This window comes from Melozone crissalis, unplaced genomic scaffold, assembly GCF_028551555.1.
Source record: "Melozone crissalis strain CALT ecotype California unplaced genomic scaffold, PUWL_Pcris_2 ptg000005l_1, whole genome shotgun sequence".
Classification (NCBI taxonomy): Eukaryota; Metazoa; Chordata; class Aves; order Passeriformes; family Passerellidae; genus Melozone; species Melozone crissalis.
Window position 1 is genome coordinate 65,298,469 of NW_026535783.1, and position 21,116 is coordinate 65,319,584.

General features: G+C 37.8%; 1 protein-coding gene across 3 annotated transcripts in view; it reads right to left on the reverse strand.

The window, feature by feature from the left end:
- Nucleotides 1-21,116, reverse strand: part of FER (FER tyrosine kinase) — a 164,513-nt gene that overhangs the window by 74,272 nt on the left and 69,125 nt on the right. For all 3 annotated transcript variants that reach the window (XM_054281976.1, XM_054281984.1, XM_054281991.1), the window contains 2 exons: nucleotides 7,606-7,698; nucleotides 984-1,187 (listed from right to left, as the gene is read on the reverse strand). In XM_054281976.1, coding sequence (XP_054137951.1) covers nucleotides 984-1,187; nucleotides 7,606-7,698 — 297 coding nt within the window. The remainder of the gene's footprint in view (nucleotides 1-983; nucleotides 1,188-7,605; nucleotides 7,699-21,116) is intronic.

Sequence of the window (21,116 nt, forward strand, 5' to 3'; positions counted from 1 at the left end):
GAATCTCAGAAAAATATTACTGCTTCTCAAAAGAAAATAAACCAGGTACACAATACTGAGTTACCCCAGGCATGCTGCATCACCTGGGGATTCAGACAATGAAATTCCCTCAGTGTAGTATCATTATGCAATTAAATTTGAGAATTTTTCTGTACATGGGAAACTTTATTACAAGAGACTGAAGAGACAGCACTACTGAATCAAAACTGAGAATGATCTGCTGCAATTTCATACTTCAAGAAAAATTTCTAGCAATGTTATGGGAAGTGTCACATTTTGAATAAATTTAAAATTCAGCAAGGTAAAAAGAAACTCACAATACATTAAAAAAACCAAGCAATGCATTAAGAATAAAAAACCCACACTCTATAAAGGTAGATAATAATTAATATATTGTTCATTAAGTCATTGATTTTTCCTCAGAGCAACAAGAGGGTCAATTCTGGTCCTTAGAAGCATACACACTGTGCAACATCCAAAAGTGTTTGTGTTATACTGAACAAAACAATTACCACAGGACTAAAAGGAAAATAGGCACCTGAAGTGCAACAGGGACTTCAATTCCCATGTTTATAAAAAACAACACAGATTATTTTCTTCTGCATGGCTATTTCAATTTTTCAGGAAGATGCAGTGGGATCATCACAGTCTGAACTAGAAGTAGCTAAATTTGTACCAACTATGAAAATGGGTAACCAACCAATCAATAACCAAATGTAAATGCATAAATAAACAGTAACAATTTCCAGAATTCAAAACATTTACAGAAATATCTTGGCTTTTCAGTATAAGACAAAAGATACTGAATAACCTGATACTTCCTACTTTTCCTTTATTTCCCAGAATGACCTTTACTCCTGATTACAGCACAGATGGAAATATTTCCAACAGCTTTCATATTTGCACATAAAGGCTAAATCCATTTGCTATAGCGAACTATGCAGATCCTAAATTGAATATTCAGTACTATATCAGAGACGTACATCAGCATATTGTATGATAAAGTGTCTCCGTTGTCCATCTGAAAACACAGAAAGGACATATTCACCAGGTTTCCCGTGGCTCTCTCGCACCAAGAAGTCTCCTTGCTGCTTTAACAGCTCCTGGGCTTCTATTCTTGGAATTGCACCATGATACCAGTCTTGATCAGCCAGTGGTTTCTCAGTGGTTGAGATTACATCAAAGAACTTGGGAAAAATATTGAAGAAAAATGTTACTATAATAGTAAACTTAAAGAATTTACTTGTACATGAAAAGTATCACAAACAACAATAATTTCTGTTTTATGTATCTAAATTATGTATTTCTATTAACCAACAAGATCAACGCTCTTACAGCTCTTACACTTGCACAAAAGCATGTTGGTCGCTTTCTTTTCTTTTTACCTGAAAAATCAATATATCAAAAGCAGAAGTTTAAGCAATCATCTATAAAGCATGCAATATTTTTCATCTAGCTTGCAGTTTTTCGTAAGCCATACTGACCAACTCTTTCTCACACATTCTGACATGCTATTAACAACTAAAAATTAATCATTTGTCTATCCAGACAGAAACTTCTCAGATAAAACCACAACACATTGACTCATACAAAGCACTTGAATTGGATAAACTGTTTTCAGAGAATTCATCAATTGCATCCCAAATCAATTAACAACTATGAGCCTTTTTTCCTAACACGTACCCTGGGTGTAGTGTCCTTATGAACTCTATTGTAAGACACAAAGATTGTAAGGAATAGTTTTCACTACATGGAATTGGCTGCAAATGGAAGCTACTAGCTATAAGTGGAAGCTAATGAGTTTTAATCTATTATTTCACACGGTAATTTTAACATGCCTACATTGTTTAACAAAACACTGACTAAAACTTTGTATTTTGTCACTGACCACTTCAGACTTATTTATTCCTACCTTTGGGTAGGAAGGCAAGCCCTCATTTAAGCTGTATGTAATTCAAAAGTTCATAGAAATTCTCACAGCCAGAGTGGTAAAGCTCTGAACAATGTAACACAGCACACACTGTGAGTAGGACAGGTATGTGGATGTTTCCCAGACTCCTGAAGTGCACCTAGGCAACGGCACAGAGATCTCTGTCTCAGTGAAGCACAGTCAAACAGATGCAAGCAAAGCAATACCATTCTGAATTAAACTCTGCAATTGCTCTGCCCTGATAACACCCCAGGCTGGGGGCCATCTGTACATTTAAGGTTCTTCTCAGAAGATACTTAGACTACAATGCCTCACCACGTCCAAAAAACACTAGGAATGGTCTCAGACTCTCAGAGTGGAAATGAGCAGACCCAAGAATGGGAATCTACACAGGAATTCTTGTTTCCAAATATCTGCAATTCTTTAGTACTTGCACATATTTTTAGCTGTTAAAAATACCTTTGTTACCTTCCAGTTGCCTAAGTTATACTTCAAAGAACCAGTTTAGTTCTCTGTCAGGATCCTTGGTCAGGATCTTGACGGAAAACTGGAGAACATATTTAAGAACCTGACAGACCCTTGTGGTCTCAGGTATCAACAGAGAGAGAATCATCATGGATGAAATTCAGGAGAATTTCAGACCTGAGATTTGAAACAAGTGCTATAACCAAGAGGCTGATCACAAGAGAGAGTGTGCTCTGTTATAGAGTCAGAGATAGGAAGCACTATGTAAGAAATAACTACAGCTTGAACAAAAATTGCACAGAGTTTTTAGAGGCAAAAGCTGTACTCCAAGGTTATGTGTTTATCAGCACAATGAGCTGTTTAAAAGCAGAGATATTGATTGGCCAAGAAGATAGTCATATCTTTCAATTTCATCAACAGTTAAAAAACATCCCAGGTGAAATCTGTTCACCACTGTTAAATGTCATTATGACATTTTCTTTCACAAATTTCTAAAAGAAAGAGAAAAGCTTTCAAAATGTTAGGCAATGTTATTTACTTGAACATTTATTTCAAGTAAGTATTTTTTTATTTATTTATTCAAATATTCTGAGCTTGACTTGAAAGAAAACCTAGATCTCTTGTTATGTTCAGAGTAGCAAACTCTTTAACAGAAGCAGATTCCTATTTGAGAGGGAATGCTCCTAAGGATAAAAGGACAGTACAGGGTGACTAATCTACTTCATGGCCTTCATGAAAGAAAGTTTAAAAAAAACCCAACCAGACATGCAATTTATTTATATCTTAAAAATGAAGCCACCAGATTGTAAAATATGCTTATGTACAAACTGGGTTCAGGCTGAGGCACCATTCAGACAATCAGGATCAAATCCCAAAACAAAGCATCTTAGGAGCCTTTATGACAGAGAAAGAGTTTATGGAAGGAAAACAGACCATTTTAGACATAGATAACAATGGTATTGTCTATAACTCTATCATAAATTTTCCCTCCCTTTAAAATTTGATTGAAGTATTGTTTATTACTTCAGAAAGAAAGAGTGGAAATTCCATGGACTTTTCTTTGTTGATTGTCCTTCAATTTACCTTACCTTTACTTTTTATCACATCAAGGTGGTTTTTCTGATGAAGTAAGCAGCAATTATTTTTGACTTGAGTGTTATTAAAATCACATTATTTTTATGAACAAATCTTCTGATTCCAACATATTTCCTCTATGATATAATATTGACCCTAACTGGCTATAGAATAAAACACGGCTGAAAGACTAGAAAAAAGAGTACCAATTCAGGATATATATCTACTTCAATATTGATTTCAATTCAGTTTACCACTATTAGCACTAATATTTCTACTGCATTTTATAGTTAGAATTAGACGATAGATTAGTCATCAAGGAAAACAGAGGAGGGAAAAAAACCCTACCTGCACAAAATGAAATTTTCTTTAAACTCACTCACTGCTTTTCTTTAAACTCTACTTAAATATCAGCCAGCAAGTTAATATGACAAGTTTATATTCTAGGCCATAATGTTTTACAATCTCATTTGGGGATGGATCTCTTGCTCATTTGTATGTACACTTACAGAAGCACTCAATGATTCAATAGCCTAAAGGAAGAAATATTGCTTCTAGGATTTGTTAATTTTGCTGGAAGGTAACAATAATTAACCAAACTGTGCAAAGAGAAAGGAACTCACACTGCAAATTTCAACTCTCCCTCTCCCCAACTTTTTGTTTATTGCCTATCTCTAAGATTTCCATTGCCCTTTAAGATCTCCATTTATTGCCATATTTCACTCATGGATTATTGGGTGGGGCTGGGGGGGGTGTGCGTTCTTATATATTTAATCATACTTTTTCTTCTACAAGGAGATGGCCTCATGTATTTCACCATGCTTCTCATGGTTTTCATCATCATCAAATCCTCAGGTATTTTATCATGTTGTCCTCTTTCCTTATAGTGAGTTCCTTTCTCTCTCCCTGCGTAACAACCCATTAAAACGTATGCTCTTCTCCAACAGTAAAAAGAAGCAGTCCTCTGCTGCTTCCCTTATTTCAAGAAAAAAACTGAGCAAACAGCAGTGTGTTATTTCTACTCAAAAAATTGTATATTATTCCTGCACTTGCACCAAGAATTAAATAAAAATAATAATGGGGATGATATTTTATTGCACTAACAGCATGCTCAATATTCTATTTTTGTGTGTGTTCTGAATGCAAATGTTCAGTAATCTCTGATTTCCCATGTTTGAGCAAACAAAACATTTTCTCAAGGTATTTTTTCTCTCACAGTGTAAAAGAGTAGCACTGACACAAGTAACAATGTAAAGCAATAAATTTAAGTTGATAATTGGAGACAATACCCTATGGAATATTTAGTCTCTGTGTACCTGGCTCATGCCCACATGCTAATAGTACACCATCTGAAACAAGCAGTAATTCCACCTATTATCCTATAAACAGTCAAAAAAAATCCCATAAATAAAAGCAGATGTTTCTGTCAAGCTCAAATGTGTCATATAAAAAAAATATGCAGAAGGGCAGAAGCTGGCATTCATGATGCAATTTGTTCAGACTCTTCATTCAGATTATTCACAGCATTTCATTACTGGTACATGAAAGATACCCCCACTGTTGTGTTTCCTCTCCTCATTTCATTTAAGTTACATCTCTTGCTGTTATAGAAAATTGGCTTGTATTTTGTCCAAAAACTATCTGAATCCTTCACCTTGTTTCTTTCTCTTCAAACAACATTTTTTTCCTGTATTACCTTCTCATTCTGAGAGCACATACAGAATTTCAATGTCAACACACAAAAAACTCCTGCCTGCTTTTACAATGGCACAGTTTCCCTATGCCTTTTTCCAGATAACATACAAAAAATTAGTCCTCTCAAATTTATACAAACAAAATTCAATTTATTCCACCAATTAAAAATACTGGACAGTGTTTGTAATATAGCATTACATTTATATCATTATATTGTTCCATTTCTAAAGTTTTAATATATTTAAAAATTAAATACTTAGAAATACTTTAAAAACTTTAAATGCTTCAAATCAATAATTTGAAAACAGGTAGGTAGGATCATTTTAGACTAGACTATATGAGAAGATCAGTACCAGTCCTTTTGCAAATCTGCTTTGACATCCTTTTTGTACTGGTCTATTTAAAAAAAATTTTTTTTTTAATGGATGTTAGTATTACTTTATAATACACATTCAGTAATAATTTTGAATACTTTGTTGATGGATAATAAGTTTTAGTACCAGTTTATATATTTAGCAATTAAACATGCTTATGTAGTTGTCAGAAGGAAATAGCTGACCACATTTAATAGCTAAGTACTAATTCATGAAGCAAATTTGAGCTTTTCTAACAATGGTCAGCTTTTCTAACATACACAAAGCCGCTAAATCAAAATACAAAACAAAAGTGAAAACTGGCTGAAATTTATACATTGTAACTGAAGTAATTTAAGTGTCATTTAAGAAACAGGTAATCAAGATTGCACTTGTTACTAGATTTTACTTTCTGACTCAAATGAACCAACACCAATCTTAGTTCTTCCAAATATATTCCAAGGTTTCACCAATCCTATCACGCACTATAGCCAGATGTACATCAGCTTACATGGAATGAAATCGGAGTGTGGCACATAGACTATTTAAAATGACACTTTAAGCCAATTGACATTTTGACATTGACTTTCCCTGATTTAATCTAAGCATTTTATTTCAAGATTTTTTTTTCAATTTTCTTTTTTTATCTCAAGATTATTTTTATTTTCCAAATTTTCTCTGAAGCAGTTTCAGATAAGGTTTTTCTGTGGTTTGTGGAAGCTTTTTGGTTTATTTTGAAGCCATAAGTTTTGTAATACATAGAAACAGAGATCAACACTTTGTCTCACCTACATAAAAAACAGAGGTCACAGAAATACACATTTTAATCAGTTTTTAATATTAAATGCTGCCTTTTTACCACAACTAGAACTTTAATAAAATGAAGATCACAATAATGTGGAGATTTTGTTTAACATCAAGGATATTTTAATATTTTAGCAAGGTTTTTCCTATTACTTTTCAAATGCCATACAACTTTTATGTTTTTCAGAGGAAAAGCCTTTCTACCCTAATTTTATCTCATTATTATATTTATATTTCCATTCCTTCATCACTATGTACAGTTGTCCTCTGCATACAACATGTGTATTTACACATACGTAATTGTTATCTCTTCCACCCCTCCTGAATACTATCTAGCTTAAATATGGTTTGCTGTGCCCTTTAATGGGTCCTTGGATGCAATCCTGCAGCATAAAATAGAAGACCCATTACTTCTGAAGTTTTCTCAAGAATGCTACTTTGAGCTTGTACTTAGGTGACAAGATCACAATTAAAAGGCAATTTTAAACAATTTTTAAAACTTCACCCAAATTTCTTCCAGGTTTTTTTCCCCTTTTGTTTGGTTTTTGAGTTGAGGTTTTTGTTTTATTTTCAGTTGGGAGGGTTATGGTGATCACATATTCAAGAAAAAGGCAGAAGGTTTTCAAGTTTTCAAGTACAATCTCATACATCCACAAGTAGAGGCTCAAGGCTTCTAACTAATCTTGCAAGCTTCCATATGAAACAAACAGAAGTAAATACAAAAGTAAAACAAACAAGGATATTTGTCCAGCAATTACAGAATTTCAACAAAAGCAAACTATATCTCAAAGATACTCAACAACCATTGTTAGTAGGGTTTTAAGCAAGATTACTTCAAGTAACTTATATAGTACAGGAGTAGTAGCAATAGTAACAATATGCTTGTACACTGGAGCTTTCTTTAAAAAAATACGGGTAATACAATTACTGCAACAATTGGCAAAAACAGGTATGGCCATCTAACCTAATAGAGATTATTATCATACAGTGCATTTCAAGAAAATCAGCTTCATCAGGAAGAATACTCTGAACGATGTAGCACCACTCTGGGAGCTGCAAAGAACATACAAACTGTGATTCCCCTGAAGTGTGGCAAGTTGTTCTGACACACCACTATACCATGATATTATCCTGTATGCTGATAGTCAGAACAGTGTTTATATAACATTGTTTTAATGTAATTTTTGTCCATTCAGATGAAAATGCATAATGTTTAAAGGAAAAAGAAATCTTATTTAAGCTGAAAAAACAATATCACAACACTACAGTATTGGTACTACTTACCGATGATGAACCCAACATGGATTTTGGAGACCTTATAATTCCAGCTATGGAATGACGTATAGTGTCAAACCTTGACACTTTATCCTTCTTGTCCTAGGAGAAAGGCCATAATCTTTAGTGAAAAAAGGCAAATCTGTAGGATCATTAATTTATTGGAGAATGGACAATATAGAATCCTGAATTTCACTTAAATAAAAGATAAGGGCTGAACTGCTATTGATACAAGCCAGAAAGTGTCAAGATCAGCACGATTAAGCAGAGATCAATTTAACCACTTAAAAATTCTATATTTCCTAAAATATTCTGTGCAAATATTTGAACTATAAAGAAAACTGAAATTCTTTTTACTCCAAAAACAAGAGACATAAGTCTCAGTTCTCCTGAAATACCTGAAATTTTAAAGGGACAATGATTTGAAAATATGTAATAAAAATCCCCACATAGTAAAAAACTCTATGTATGTGCATTATCCTTACTTAATAGATTTTTAGATTTTTTCCCTTTATTAACAGGTCCTTCTCTAACAACAGACTACCTGTAAATATTAGCATCCATTGGTGCAAGTAATAGGAGCCATTTCTCTTCAGATATTACTGTAAACCATAAGTGCCACTGTCACTTCTGACAAGCCACTGCCTGAATTTAAAATTCTGCAAGAAGAGGGTTCTGACTGGAACACTGAAACAGCCTTTAAGCACCTCTAGTTCAGCAGAAATCAATATAAATTCCAAAGTCTCAAAAGCTGACTTAGTCCAAAGACTATATTTTTCTTCATCTCTACTATCAGCTCTCAAAGTAATAACAACCTTTAAAAAAAAGTATTTTCAATATGGACAAACTGAGTTTATTACTTGTAAATCACCTTCAGAAAGAGCAAAGATACTTCAATGAGTACTCATAAAGTATATAAACTTGAAGCAGAAAAATCACACATTAACAACCTCATTCTAATTAGCTTTAGGTTAACTCAAAACTGAAAAAACTGATAATGAAGACAGACTACAACTGCCAGTGTTACAAAGAAAAATTGCTTCCAAGTTTCCAATGTACACCTTTGAGAGAAGAAACCAAAGATCTCATAATGTAAGAAATGCAGCTTCAGTTTATTCCAAGATTTCCAAACAAGCAACAAATCTGCACACCAAATTTAGCAGTCTTTGAAAATTATTTCCAAATAGAGTTTATTTTACAAGATACAGGTTAAGCACTCTCTTAGCAAAATAACGCTATTTATTTTTTAGCAGAAGTCTGCAATTTGCCTTAATTTACGCTATTGAATAAAAGAGTGCAAAAACCAGCCAAATTGTGAGAACTCTGATAGGGAGTGCATCTGTCACAGAAATATTAACAGGGTGCCCACTTACCCATCAATAACATTTTTATACATTTTATCAGACTCAATTTTATCATATATTAAGTAATTTAATTTTAGTAAAACAGCTCTGTGCTGAAACCTGATTTTTATTCTTATGACGCTGCTGAATTAAACTGCTTACACAAAAAAAAAGAAAAACTAAAAATACTCTAAAAAAAATCAACCAACCAACCAAACAAACAAAACTAAAAAAACTTCATTAACAACTAAGACACAAAGTCTACACTAGCTTGCATGCTGGTTGTGGAATGATCCACTCTGCACATCTTTTCAGAAGTGAGCCATGAGATTTAACACCAATTATTTGTATACTTCTTACATAACAGGAGAAAATAAGTTACCAAAAGATGTACAAACTCTACTTCACTTCCCACAACCAAAATTCAAGCGCTTCCTTTCTAGTGGACACTAACAGCCTGCTTATCTAGCAACAACATCAAACTACAAGTAAGGTTCTACATTCACCAGTTTCTCATTAACAACAGGGGGCTTTTTTCACTCAAAATATCAGGCTCAAGGCCTGGGACAACTTTGATAAGCACCACTGAACAACATATATTGAAGTGAAGGGGAGAACGACCATCCTGGTAATGCATCGAACTCCAACTTTATTGATCAATCAATCACCTTAAATAACAGTGCTAACGAACGCCATGAATATTCTGTAATCCAATGTCATGATAGGCTAACAGAGAAACTTCTAACCACTCCTCTTGTTTTAGAATACCTACAATTGTTTATTAAAAACAGAAACTAAAACAGAAACCAGAAACTAAAACAGAAACCAGTGTTCCCAAAACTTCTACATCTGTTCTCAGGATGGCAGGCCTTCCCAAGGACGGTGTTCTGCTTGTTATGGGAAGACAAGCTGAGAACTTTATTGTTTATAGAATGATGCCTGAGAGAGTCTAATTGTTTACACTAATCAGAAGGCTGAGACCTGTTAGAAACTGCTTTTACTTTTCCCCTATACTTTTCTCTCAATTGTATGTCTCATGGCCTTTTCTTTAAGTCATTCTTGAAAAACTCTCCAACAAACATACAAAGACAAACTTCTGCATTAAATAGAATGAGTATTGAAATGTGGATTTAAGGGATAAGCTTTGGCTTTGTTCAAAATGTAGCACATCCTGTTCCAACTACAGCACATTTATAAACAGTATTTAGCATTTCTACAGTTCTTTCCCCTGACATATTGAAACTAGTCTATATCTTACAGCAACGAAGATTCAAAATTTGCACAGCAGGCCTAACCAAACATATGACAAAACACAACTGCAGTCAGTACTGAGTTTATTTATTCCATTCAATTATTTTTAGGGCAACCTAGATAAAGCTAAAGAGCTACAACAGTGGTCTTTTGCTAACTTTTTTTGCCATTTTCCAGCTGCAGTGTGCCTTAGAAGGAACTGTTTGATCTTGCAGGAAACCTGTTTTTCACTCAGAATATTATAAAAATCAGTATAAAGGGATTTTTTAATGCACATTAAGTATATCTTTTTTTCTGAACTAGTGTAGAACTGCAATCCGGAACATCCCATCTACTTTATTTTAAAATGTATTTATGTACATGCGTGTGTAATATCTTACTAGTTAAATCAGGGTGTTATTTTAAGTCTGATTTACAAAATAAAAGCAAATGCACATCACAGCTATCTTTAAGTGATCTCTCCCCAGCCGCAAATTTTGAACCTCTTAGTCAAGACACTCTCAATTCAACAAAGGATTTAGTAGTTGAAAGAATTATTTCAGGGTATTAGGTAACTTAAAATTTCTGAAGGAACTTAGCAGAGAGCAGAGGCACTCTTCACTCAGAAAGTTCATTACAATTCCACACAGTGCTCATTCCACAGACATCACGTCACCAAACAGAACAAACATGCCAAATATGTAGTCATGACAAAAGTTTCAAAGTTGTAAGACGTGACTATCAGACTAAACAATCTGATCTAGACGCTGGAAAGGTATTAGGAATTCTGCTCCAGTGATGCTATAGAGAGCATTATGGAGTATTACACTTAATAGCATACACAACACAGCCACTAAAGCATATTAGCTGATTCAGTTTCATTTCAGCTCAAATTAATTAGTTTCAGAGACATCAAGAAAATGGCAGCATGATTTCTCACTTATTTTATATAACACCAATTTCACTAGAAGGCAAACTAACCTGTAGATCATAATATTTTATGTAATAACTGAATTACTACAGAAAAACTTGTACTCTACCATTAAGAAGCTAGGTATGTACGCAAATACAAGCTGTCATCAGAAAACATTTTAACCTATTTCTTTTAAGTGTGTTTAAACACATCTGTGTCATGGGAGCACATAATAAAAAATTATGAAAAATGCATGACTGATATTTCCCTTTTTAGAACTAGCCATGTTTCTAATGACTCCCCAGAACAAATTGAAATTAACTATATCATAAACTAGACATAACTGAGGCAGGGGATATCATCAGGTTTAACAATGATAAGCTGTGGGATGAGATGCATCCACGCACACCACTGAGATGCCCACAGCCTGGGGTAGGCAGGCAGGTCAGCAGGAGAACACCTCAAAGAACACCAGGGAATTTCAGCCACCCCAGACACAGAGTCAGCCTTGCTGGGAGCCCACTGAAATGACTCTACACAGCTGCAGATAGCAGGGGAGTAAACAGGAAGAACTGGAGATGTGCTCACACTTTCAGGGCTATAACCTCACTGGTATCACTGAAGCATGGTAGGGCAGCGCCTGTGGAGTGTCAGAATGGAAGGATGAAAAGCTGTTCAGTTTTCTTTCCTTCTTAAGAGGGGAAAAATTACTTCAGCTTTTTTCAAGAGATGTCAAAACAGAAGACAACCACTCTGACATTCTTCCATTCTTTCTCTTCTCACAAGTGACAGAAAGAAGAAACTAAGCATAAGAACCAAAAAACAAGAGCAGGATTTAGGTCAGTTGAAAACCATGAGTGAAGCACCTGCTATTTTACTTGAGGATTTCCTCAGCTGCATCTTTATATATGACCAGAATCTGGGCTTCTGTGTTTCCTGTGCTGTCTTTGGGAGATCTTGTGCAGTGTGAGATCCTGTGTGTTTTAGTGGATTTTTCACTACAATTTATCTTCCATGGTCATGTCCTTTAACTGATACATTCCTATGGACAAGTCGCTCCTTTGCCAAGCACACAGTCTTGTCACTGAGTGCAATCACTGCAAATCTTAACAGTGTACGAGAAATAAAACAATATACCCAGCAGAGTGATACAATCAAAAAGGCAGACCAGATGAGTCAGAGTTACAACAGTATTTTCAACGAACATAGGCAAGAAAAAGCAACAGGAAAAAAAGGTTTTGCTTAAATTGAACTGTGTGATGTAAAAGCCCAGAAGAGTTTTTTAGCGGTATAAATCCAGGACTAGGGCTGTATTTTAGATGTTTTTGTAAAAGAAAAATAGTCTATACTCTTCTTAAAAAAGCAATGAAGTAAGAGGCTAGAGAGAGATCTAAGATAAAAATAAAATAGAATTAATGCTTCTGAGAGACAGGAAAACAGTAACACTACAAATCAAAGGTGCAAGATTATCAGCAAGAGACAAAGGACAATGCAGCATATATTGAATATTCCTAAAACACTAGTCAGCCATGTATGTACAGTGATACAAATAAGCCCATACTCTAACATTACTCCATTCAAAGAAAAAAATGTCTCATGAGTCAGATGTGAACCGTCCACATGGATACAGAAGTTGAATGTGGGCGTGCAAACCAAATCATAGAACCTTCACAGAAAACTCAGAGGAAATGTGATGATGACTCTACAAGTGAAAGAGAAAATGCTCTCAGAAGAAAAGGGATTTCAATTAGAAGAAATTAATCAGTGATATCTAAAAGATGAGAATGATATCACTGTTTCTGTAATTTGGCTAGGGAACTGGTCCTCAGACATTTTGATGAAAATTCAGTAGAATACAAGGGCTCTAAGATAAATTTAGAAAGGGAAATTCCAGCAACTACTGCAAACAATGTTCAATGAACATACAGATGAAACAGGCATACAGACAGCATCTGCCAGAGTAATTAATACAGTTTTTGTAAAGTGAATGCTAGCTTCCTTTCTTGTTTGATAATACACATTCCCCGATGAAAAAAGTGCTGAACAACATTCATCTCAAGGCTTTAAATTTAGACAATGGGCAGAACAAGGAATAGTTTTGGTTTTTTTGAAGTCTACGGAAGTATGGAGTGAGAATGAAGTTTTGTGATTTACAAGCAGAAACTCTTCAAAATAGAGAAAATAACTTTCTGAAAATGATCATCTGCATTAGTCACTTCAGTAGTGGAGATTAGAAGTTACTAAGGAGTGGCCCCAAAAGCATGTAATAAATTTTTACTGTGACATTAACTCTGGCCTGCCAACTGATGAGTGGATATACTAACCACAAAAAACTTTGTATGTCTGTTTCACAGCTGTTAGCACTTACTGAAAGAGATATAGATGCTGACGTATTAAAATTTGGGCATACAGCAGAACATGGCCAATACTCCTAAAGCCTATGACATGGTTTCAGAAATAAGACTAATTTTGTTCCTCAAAACACTGTTCTCTGGTTTTGTAGGGATTTTTTTTTGGTACCATTCATGACAGAATTAGGTATCTCAGAAAGACCACATGCAGAAAACCAGATAAAGAATCATGCCATCTTTACAAAAAAACACAGAGTATTTTAAATTATTAACATGGCACTCACACACAAAACCAGTTGCTGGTTGGATATAAGCTGATTGCTTGAGTTGAGTAGATCATCTCTTTGGAGTCCCTTTCCAGGAATTATAATATGCATTTTCTTAGTTTACTACTGTAGATATCTAGAACTGTGCAGAGTCATGTAGATATAATACAATTATTAAAAATTTAAATATTCAAAGCTAATTAAAAATATCTCATGTACACAGTGAAACCAATTAAAACAACATAGGTATTCAAAAATCACTTTATGATAAGGTAGCATTTTCTGTTTTAAACACCTTCCAAAGCAGCAGAAATTATGCATAATTGATGTATACATATTATAAAACACTACACTGGCTGAAAATTATTGTTACCTATCCTGCATTGCAGGGGGTAGCCTGAAAAACAAGACTTAGTAGTGTGAAATTTGATAATTGTTATAATTTCTCAGACCAAAAGCATATCCTAGACTACGCCAGTGGACTAATAACCTGCAAGAAAAGGAGAATGACTATTCTCCAGAGCATGTCTTTGTTATCCAAACAGCTGTAGTATAAGATAAGCCTCACTGGTTAAGATCTGATGTTTCTACATGCAACAGTCATGGAAGGATTTTCCTTTCATATTTTTTAGCTGTTTTCTGAATTTATGTAACTTATTACAATGCCTTACTGTAGCAACCACTTGCACAAGTTAATTACACATTTTTGAAGAACATGCTTCTGTGCTTGTTTTGAATCATTTGACTAATGTGGTTATTTGATGAGCCCTACTTCTTGCTTCTGCAAAGACAAAGAAAAGTCATTATTCCTTATTCACTTCCCCCATGTATCCCCACACCCACTACATCTTTATCACAATCCCCTTCACTGCACTTCTCAAGTCTGTAAAGCCCAATCTACTTATTCACTAATTCTACAGAAGCTCCTCCACATATCTGAGCATTATTATTTTGTCTTTCTGAATTCTCCTACATCAGTTTTTTAATTAAGGGAGCTGAAAATACAATCAGTTACATAGATCCAAACTCTTCTGTGGTACATACCATAGGACAATTTGCATTAAGGAAAACACCAGTTAAGATACTGAAAAAAACCAAAAACCTCACAATGAGGACAGTGATTAAACACTGAAACAGGTTTCCCAGAGGGACTTCCAACACTGGAGCTGCTAGAACCTCAACATGCATAAGGCATTTTGCAGCCTGGTATAACATTAAAGATGGCTCTGCTCTTCTCAGAGAAAGAAGCAGTACCAGATGGACCCCCTGAGATCTTTTCCAATTTAAATTATTCTGCGGTTCTATGGCATTTGGGAAGCAGGTGCACATCAATTAGTACAGCAATGTAATGTTTTCTGCTCTATTCTTCTTTTCCTGAAACTTTCTGGCATGCTTTTTGGTTTTGATCACTTCTAGTGACCTCACATCTTCAGGAACATTTAGACATTATTTTGAGTGGTAAATCAGAAGTCATTAATGGTTTATATGAAATCAGGCAGCATTACTACAGGCTGGTATACAGGAATGTAGTAACACAATACAATGTCAATGTTAAAAGTTTTTAAAAGGGTGTTAGAAATAATACATATAATTTGTAAAAAGTTCAGGGATTTATTTAACTTACTATCAAAAACATTTGTTTTCATTCAAAAAAAAGTTTTTTTCTCTTATGATTACTTTTATGTATTTAATTTCTTATATATCAGATTTTGAAGTTACAACAGTGGCTACAAACAGCAGCAAGAAAAAGTATTAAGCGAGAGACTGGTGAAATATTTGGAGACAAAAACCTGAAAAATCTTTGGCAGATTTTACCTAGAAAAGGTCTGGCTATCAGCAAACACTCTGTGTAAACAGATTAATTTTTAAAAAATAATTACAGATATTACAATATGATTGACCCTTCACTCTCTTTTTTGAATCCCTATCTATCATAACAGAATGTACAGCTAAGTTGTCTGCTCTGTTTTCTGTTTTAATTAAGACTTTCAGAAGGCTAATTTTTCAAGCTACATATGAAATGTCAGGGAAATGTCACCTTCATCTTTTAAATAATTAGCAAATCTTCAAAACACATGAACATGTATTAAATGTCTTAACGAAAGTCGAGCACCTCTTAATGGGGGTTAGCAATAATGTTTCCAGAAACACAGTCCATTTTAACTCTTATATACACCTAACAGCACTTTTATTTTTAAAAAGGTGATACTTGGATTTCAGCAAATTATCGTCAAGAATGTCAACAGCTCTCTAGAGAAAAAGACGACTAAATGTACCTCAACACCTAAGCTGAGGCACTGAGATCTTGTATAAAAATTGGTTTTGTGGAAGGAAAAGGTAGCCAGACAAGGGTTTTTGCAGTGCAGATAGGCCCCCAAAATTAAGTATTCCTTCTCTGTTTAATGACTGTATCTCTACACCACTAAATCCCAAGACTAAATCCCTCTATCCATTGATTACATAATGATGCCAAGTAAATTACACCTGATATCAATAAAGGCAATATAACAAACCAATTAAAACTTTTGAAGGCCTATGGACAAATTTAGAATAAATAAATATTTTTTTAAAAATAAATTTAAACGCTATTACCTTATTTAACTTTGGAAACATATAACAGGGAAAATTAAGACCTCCATCCTTTAAAAACCTCAGGCTTGTATGTACATTTTCAGATATGAACTGTTTCACTGATTTCAAGAGCAGTGTTATTAATCAACAATGCCGTTATTAACTGAATGTACAAAAAATTATTAATTCTCAAAACATCATTTTACTTGTTTCAAGTAATAAAAACTATTAAATTTAAATTTCAGTCTGTATATGACTGCTCTTGCTACATATGAAAGGGAACTATCTTTTCATGGCATGGTCCTTCTCTTTCTTTGTTGTCATAGCCACATCACAGTAACAGATCTCCAAATACACTCACAAGTTTTCTCTTGCTATAATTCTGTGCTCATTAAGTTACAATGGGAGAACATAAAACAGACTGCACTGAGTACTCATAGTTGTACTGCAGTACCTAATGTTCACAAAAGAAAGCCAACATCTTACATCCACTGGCAGCTAATAATTCAAAAAACCAATGGCATGAAAAAAAACAATGGTATGATTGTGGGATCTCAGTCTCTCAGAACTGGGGTGCAGGGTGAGCAAGACCCCCCCTGGGGGGCTCGGGAGTCCTGGAATGCTGCCAGAGATGTCTGGTGGCTGGACTTTGATCCCACATGGGAGATGACATCAGTATGAGGACGGGAGGATTTCACTGGGGTGAATGGTGAAGGGACAAGTTAACTGGAGTGTGAGATACAGGGTTTAAGATCCCTGTACAGGGGGGTCTAGAGAGGCAAGATGGAGGGATTGGGGCGTGCCCTTCTCCTTCTTCTTCTTCCTCTGGGCCTCCATCTTCTGTGGTGATGTTGGCACTCCGGGATTGGACCTTACTAGGGGAACACTGGTTAATAAGGGTAGAGGGTATTGGAGAAAAATGATAAATATTGTATACGTAACTCCGGGTATAAAGATAGGTGACCGCCCCAGGGGCTTTCAGTGTGTGCCCATGGCTGACTGCTGAGCAGAACTCTGTCAGGCCAAGAGAAAATCTTTTAGATAAGCAATTAATAAACACCAAGACCAAGAACAAATCTGAAGCTTCCTCTCGTCCTTTCGATCCCGGGGGCCCAAGGCCATCTTTGGGCTTTTCCCCAGACCATCTGAACAGCCGAGAAATCCCACAATTGGCGTCCGCTGTGCGGGCTATCTCCCACCAAACCTTTCGGGGGGGGGAAAGCCCTGAAGAGCTGAAGAGCCAAGAGAACAGCACTGATAACTCCAGAGGAGGGAAGCCTGAAGAAAGAAAGAAGAAAAAGAAAAAACCGGCCGGGAGAAGCTGCAAAAATCAGCAGTCACTGAGAAATCCCATCTCTCAGCTTCTGCTGAAGACAGCTCGTAGCAGAGCGGCCTGGACTGGGACCAGAAAGGCGCCTCTGATCCATCCCTCGTAATCTGCTGGACGGAGAACAAGGGCCTCCAGACCACCCTGACGACAAATTCGGTAAGAAGGCCAAAATAATACTATGGGGGCCACACTCTCCCAAGAACAACGGGAAATCTTATCCACCTTACAAAGTGTAGCAGAATTATATACAGAAGGGATCCCAAAGAAAGAATTAAAACAGCTGTTATTATGGGCAAGGCTCAATTACCCACTTGCAGAAACATATCTTTTGTTCGAAGTCGGGTTTTGGCAAGAAATTAATAGGCATTTATATATTTTAGCAACAAAAAAAGATGAGACAGCGTTAAAGCTACTCTCGCCGGCAAGAATCATGTTACAAGGTATTTCAGTCCAGTCTAAAAAACTGGAAAAGCAGCGAGAAGCTGCGGTACCCTCAGAGAAGGGGGCGGAGCGGCAGAGCTCCGGGAAAAAAATTGCTCTGGCTTTGAAAGGCCAGGGGGAAAGGGCTCTCGAAAAAAGAGAGCGGGAAAAAATATTAAAACCCCCGATCAAAAAATGCAACAAACCCCAAGGGCGTCCTGAAACTCCAGAGAGTGTGGAGGAGTCAGGAGCAGAAGGGGGGGAGCAGGAAGATAAAGGATCGGGGGGGGGGGGCCTGTTCGCGGTGAAAGCGGCGACGCGGCGGCGGCGGCAAACGCGAGCAGCGCGGGTGAGGATGAGGACACGCGCGCGGAGGGCGAAATTCGCAAAAACCGGGGTGTAGACTCACACGCGAACGCGGAAGGCGGGCTGAGGGAAAATTTGCAGCCTCAGAGGGCCGCCGCGGTGGGACGCAGGAGGTGCGCGGGTGTGACGTCAGAGCCGGTGCGACGGTCAGCTCGAATCGCGGGTAGAGCCGGGGTGCCGGCGGCAGAGGCGAACACAACGTCAGAGGAGGAGGGGTCGGATTCCGGGACAGACCGAGGGGCGGGAACCTCGGAGGTGAAACAGGGGGGAGACGATGATGACGTCACCTTGGGGGACACCGGAAGTAGCTCAGAGAGTACGCACGCGCAGAGAGTAAGACGCGGGCGGGCCCGAGCCCGGTCCCCTGTGACGTCGCGGGTGAGGAGGGGCCGTGCTAGGGATTCTACGTCCCAGGGCTCCACTCCGTCTCCAGATCTGGCGCCTTTGGTCCCGAGCCTCGGAGTTTCAGTTCCTTCCCTTCATGGGAGACGCCGAGCCGGAAGAGGAAGTGGGGTAGTCGAGATTGCACCGTCATCCGAGCCAGGGAGGCCGGTGACAGCGCCACCTAGTGGCAGGAGGGCAGAAGTGCACGACATGCCGGGTCGGCTTGGCGGAGCCACAGCGCCATCTCGTGGCGAGACTGCAACAATGCAGCAATTTTTTCCAACAATATATAAAAAGAAAAGCACCTCGAAGAAAACAATGTTAACACGACAAAGGGATTATCCATCCACTTCGGGATTTCATGAAGATGATGAAAGCTCAGATGAAGAACAGCTACAAGGGGAAGATGTCATAAGGATCACAGCATCGGAAGGTGTCCCAACATGGATGCTATCAGCAGCAGAAGCAGCGAAAAGCTTCTTGCATTCATTCGATGCAGTAAAGAAGAAATATCAACAGGATCCTCGAGTTTCCTTTTCGGATTTAGGAGCAAGGCCAAAAACCTCAAGGCGAAAAATGAGACACTATGAATCACCGATGACATCTACAACACCATTATTCATGCAAATCCCAATGGAATCTGATGAAGAGGGGTTTCAAGAGCCGGTGAAGACAATGGATTGGAGGCAAATCAGAGAAGCATTGGAAAAGGAAAAGCATTTATTCCCGGGATCAGGGGATTTGACAATGCCAGTGACATATGATGCCCAGGGACAGAATCCAAGGTGGGAAAGGATGGGTCATGAGACACTCAAAGACTTAGGGAAGGCAGCTCAGACTTTTGGGCTGAACTCACAATACTTCAAACAGCTATTAAGAGGGACATTCTCTATGTATGATCTCACACCATATGACATTCGAAGTATTGTGGCAATGATCCTCACTGACACACAGAGTCTTGTCTGGGAAAAAAGGTGGAGAAAATATCTTGCTGAGTTGCGGAACAGATACCAAGGTGGGCCGAATGCGAACCTCACAGAAGGGCAATTAGCAGGGGATCCTCCAGATGACAATCCAGGGGAACAAGCAGCGCGGCTTCCACGGAGAGTGTTAAGCGACATCAAAGAAGCAGCGCGATTGGCAATCATGCAAATTACGCCGACAGGAGCTCCGGATGTCCCGTTCTCTTGCATCAGGCAAGGTCCCACAGAGCCATTCATGTCATTCATCGACCGACTCACGCAAGCCGTGGATCGACAGGTGACAACAGAAGAAGTGAAGAGGCCTCTCTTGGAGAATTTAGCTTTCGGCAATGCCAACCCGGATTGTCAACGGGTGATTAGCACCATGCCAGGACGGCCATCCTTGGCAGAGATGGTGGAGGCATGCAGCAAGGTGGGGACGCCTCAGCACGTCGCAGCGATCGTAAAGGATGAATTAAAAGAGGAATGGGAGAAACAGCTAAAGGGACGCTCAGAAGGGCAATCAGAGGACAAGACATTGGAGAAGATGTTCGAGAAATTACTTCATCAACAGGACGAAAACATCAACAAAATTCTCGCGGCAATGCAGGAAGAGAACAACCCCCAAGGAGGACAGTGCTACAGATGCGAGGGAGATCATTAGTGCTTGTCCAGACTGTCAGCTTGTGCAGCCACCTTCTTCTACCGGGGCCATCAATCCGCGGGGGCTGCAAAGTCTTCAGTTGTGGCAAGCTGATGTCACAAAATACCCATCTTTTGGGAAGCTCAAAAATGTTCACGTTTCTGTAGATACATTCTCAGGCGCAGTCTTTGCTTCAGCACATGCTGGGGAAACAGCAGACCATGCTTGCCGACACTTTCTGCAGGCATTTGCAGCATTAGGTGTGCCTCAGGAGATAAAAACAGATAATGGTCCAACATACACAGGCAGGGTGCTTGACAGATTCCTGAAAAGATGGGGTGTCAGACACACGTTTGGTATTCCGCATTCACCCACAGGTCAGGCAATCATTGAGAGAACACATCACACCCTAAAATCCCTTCTGGACAGACAGAGAAGGGGTGAGCCAGAGGCAACACCTCACATGAAATTAAATAAGGCATTGTATGTGCTGAATTTCCTAAATAGCTCATCCTCGGAACCTGATCCACCGATCGTGAGACATTTTCTAAACAACACACAGGCAAAGCTAAGGGAAAATCCTTTAGTTTTGATCAGGAACCCAGAGACCGGACAAATAGAGGGTCCTTTCAGACTAATCACTTGGGGAAAGGGTTTCGCTTGTATCTCCACAGATCGAGGTCTGAAGTGGGTGTCAGCGCGGCACGTGAAGCCATTCTGAACGCGAGAACACGAGAATGC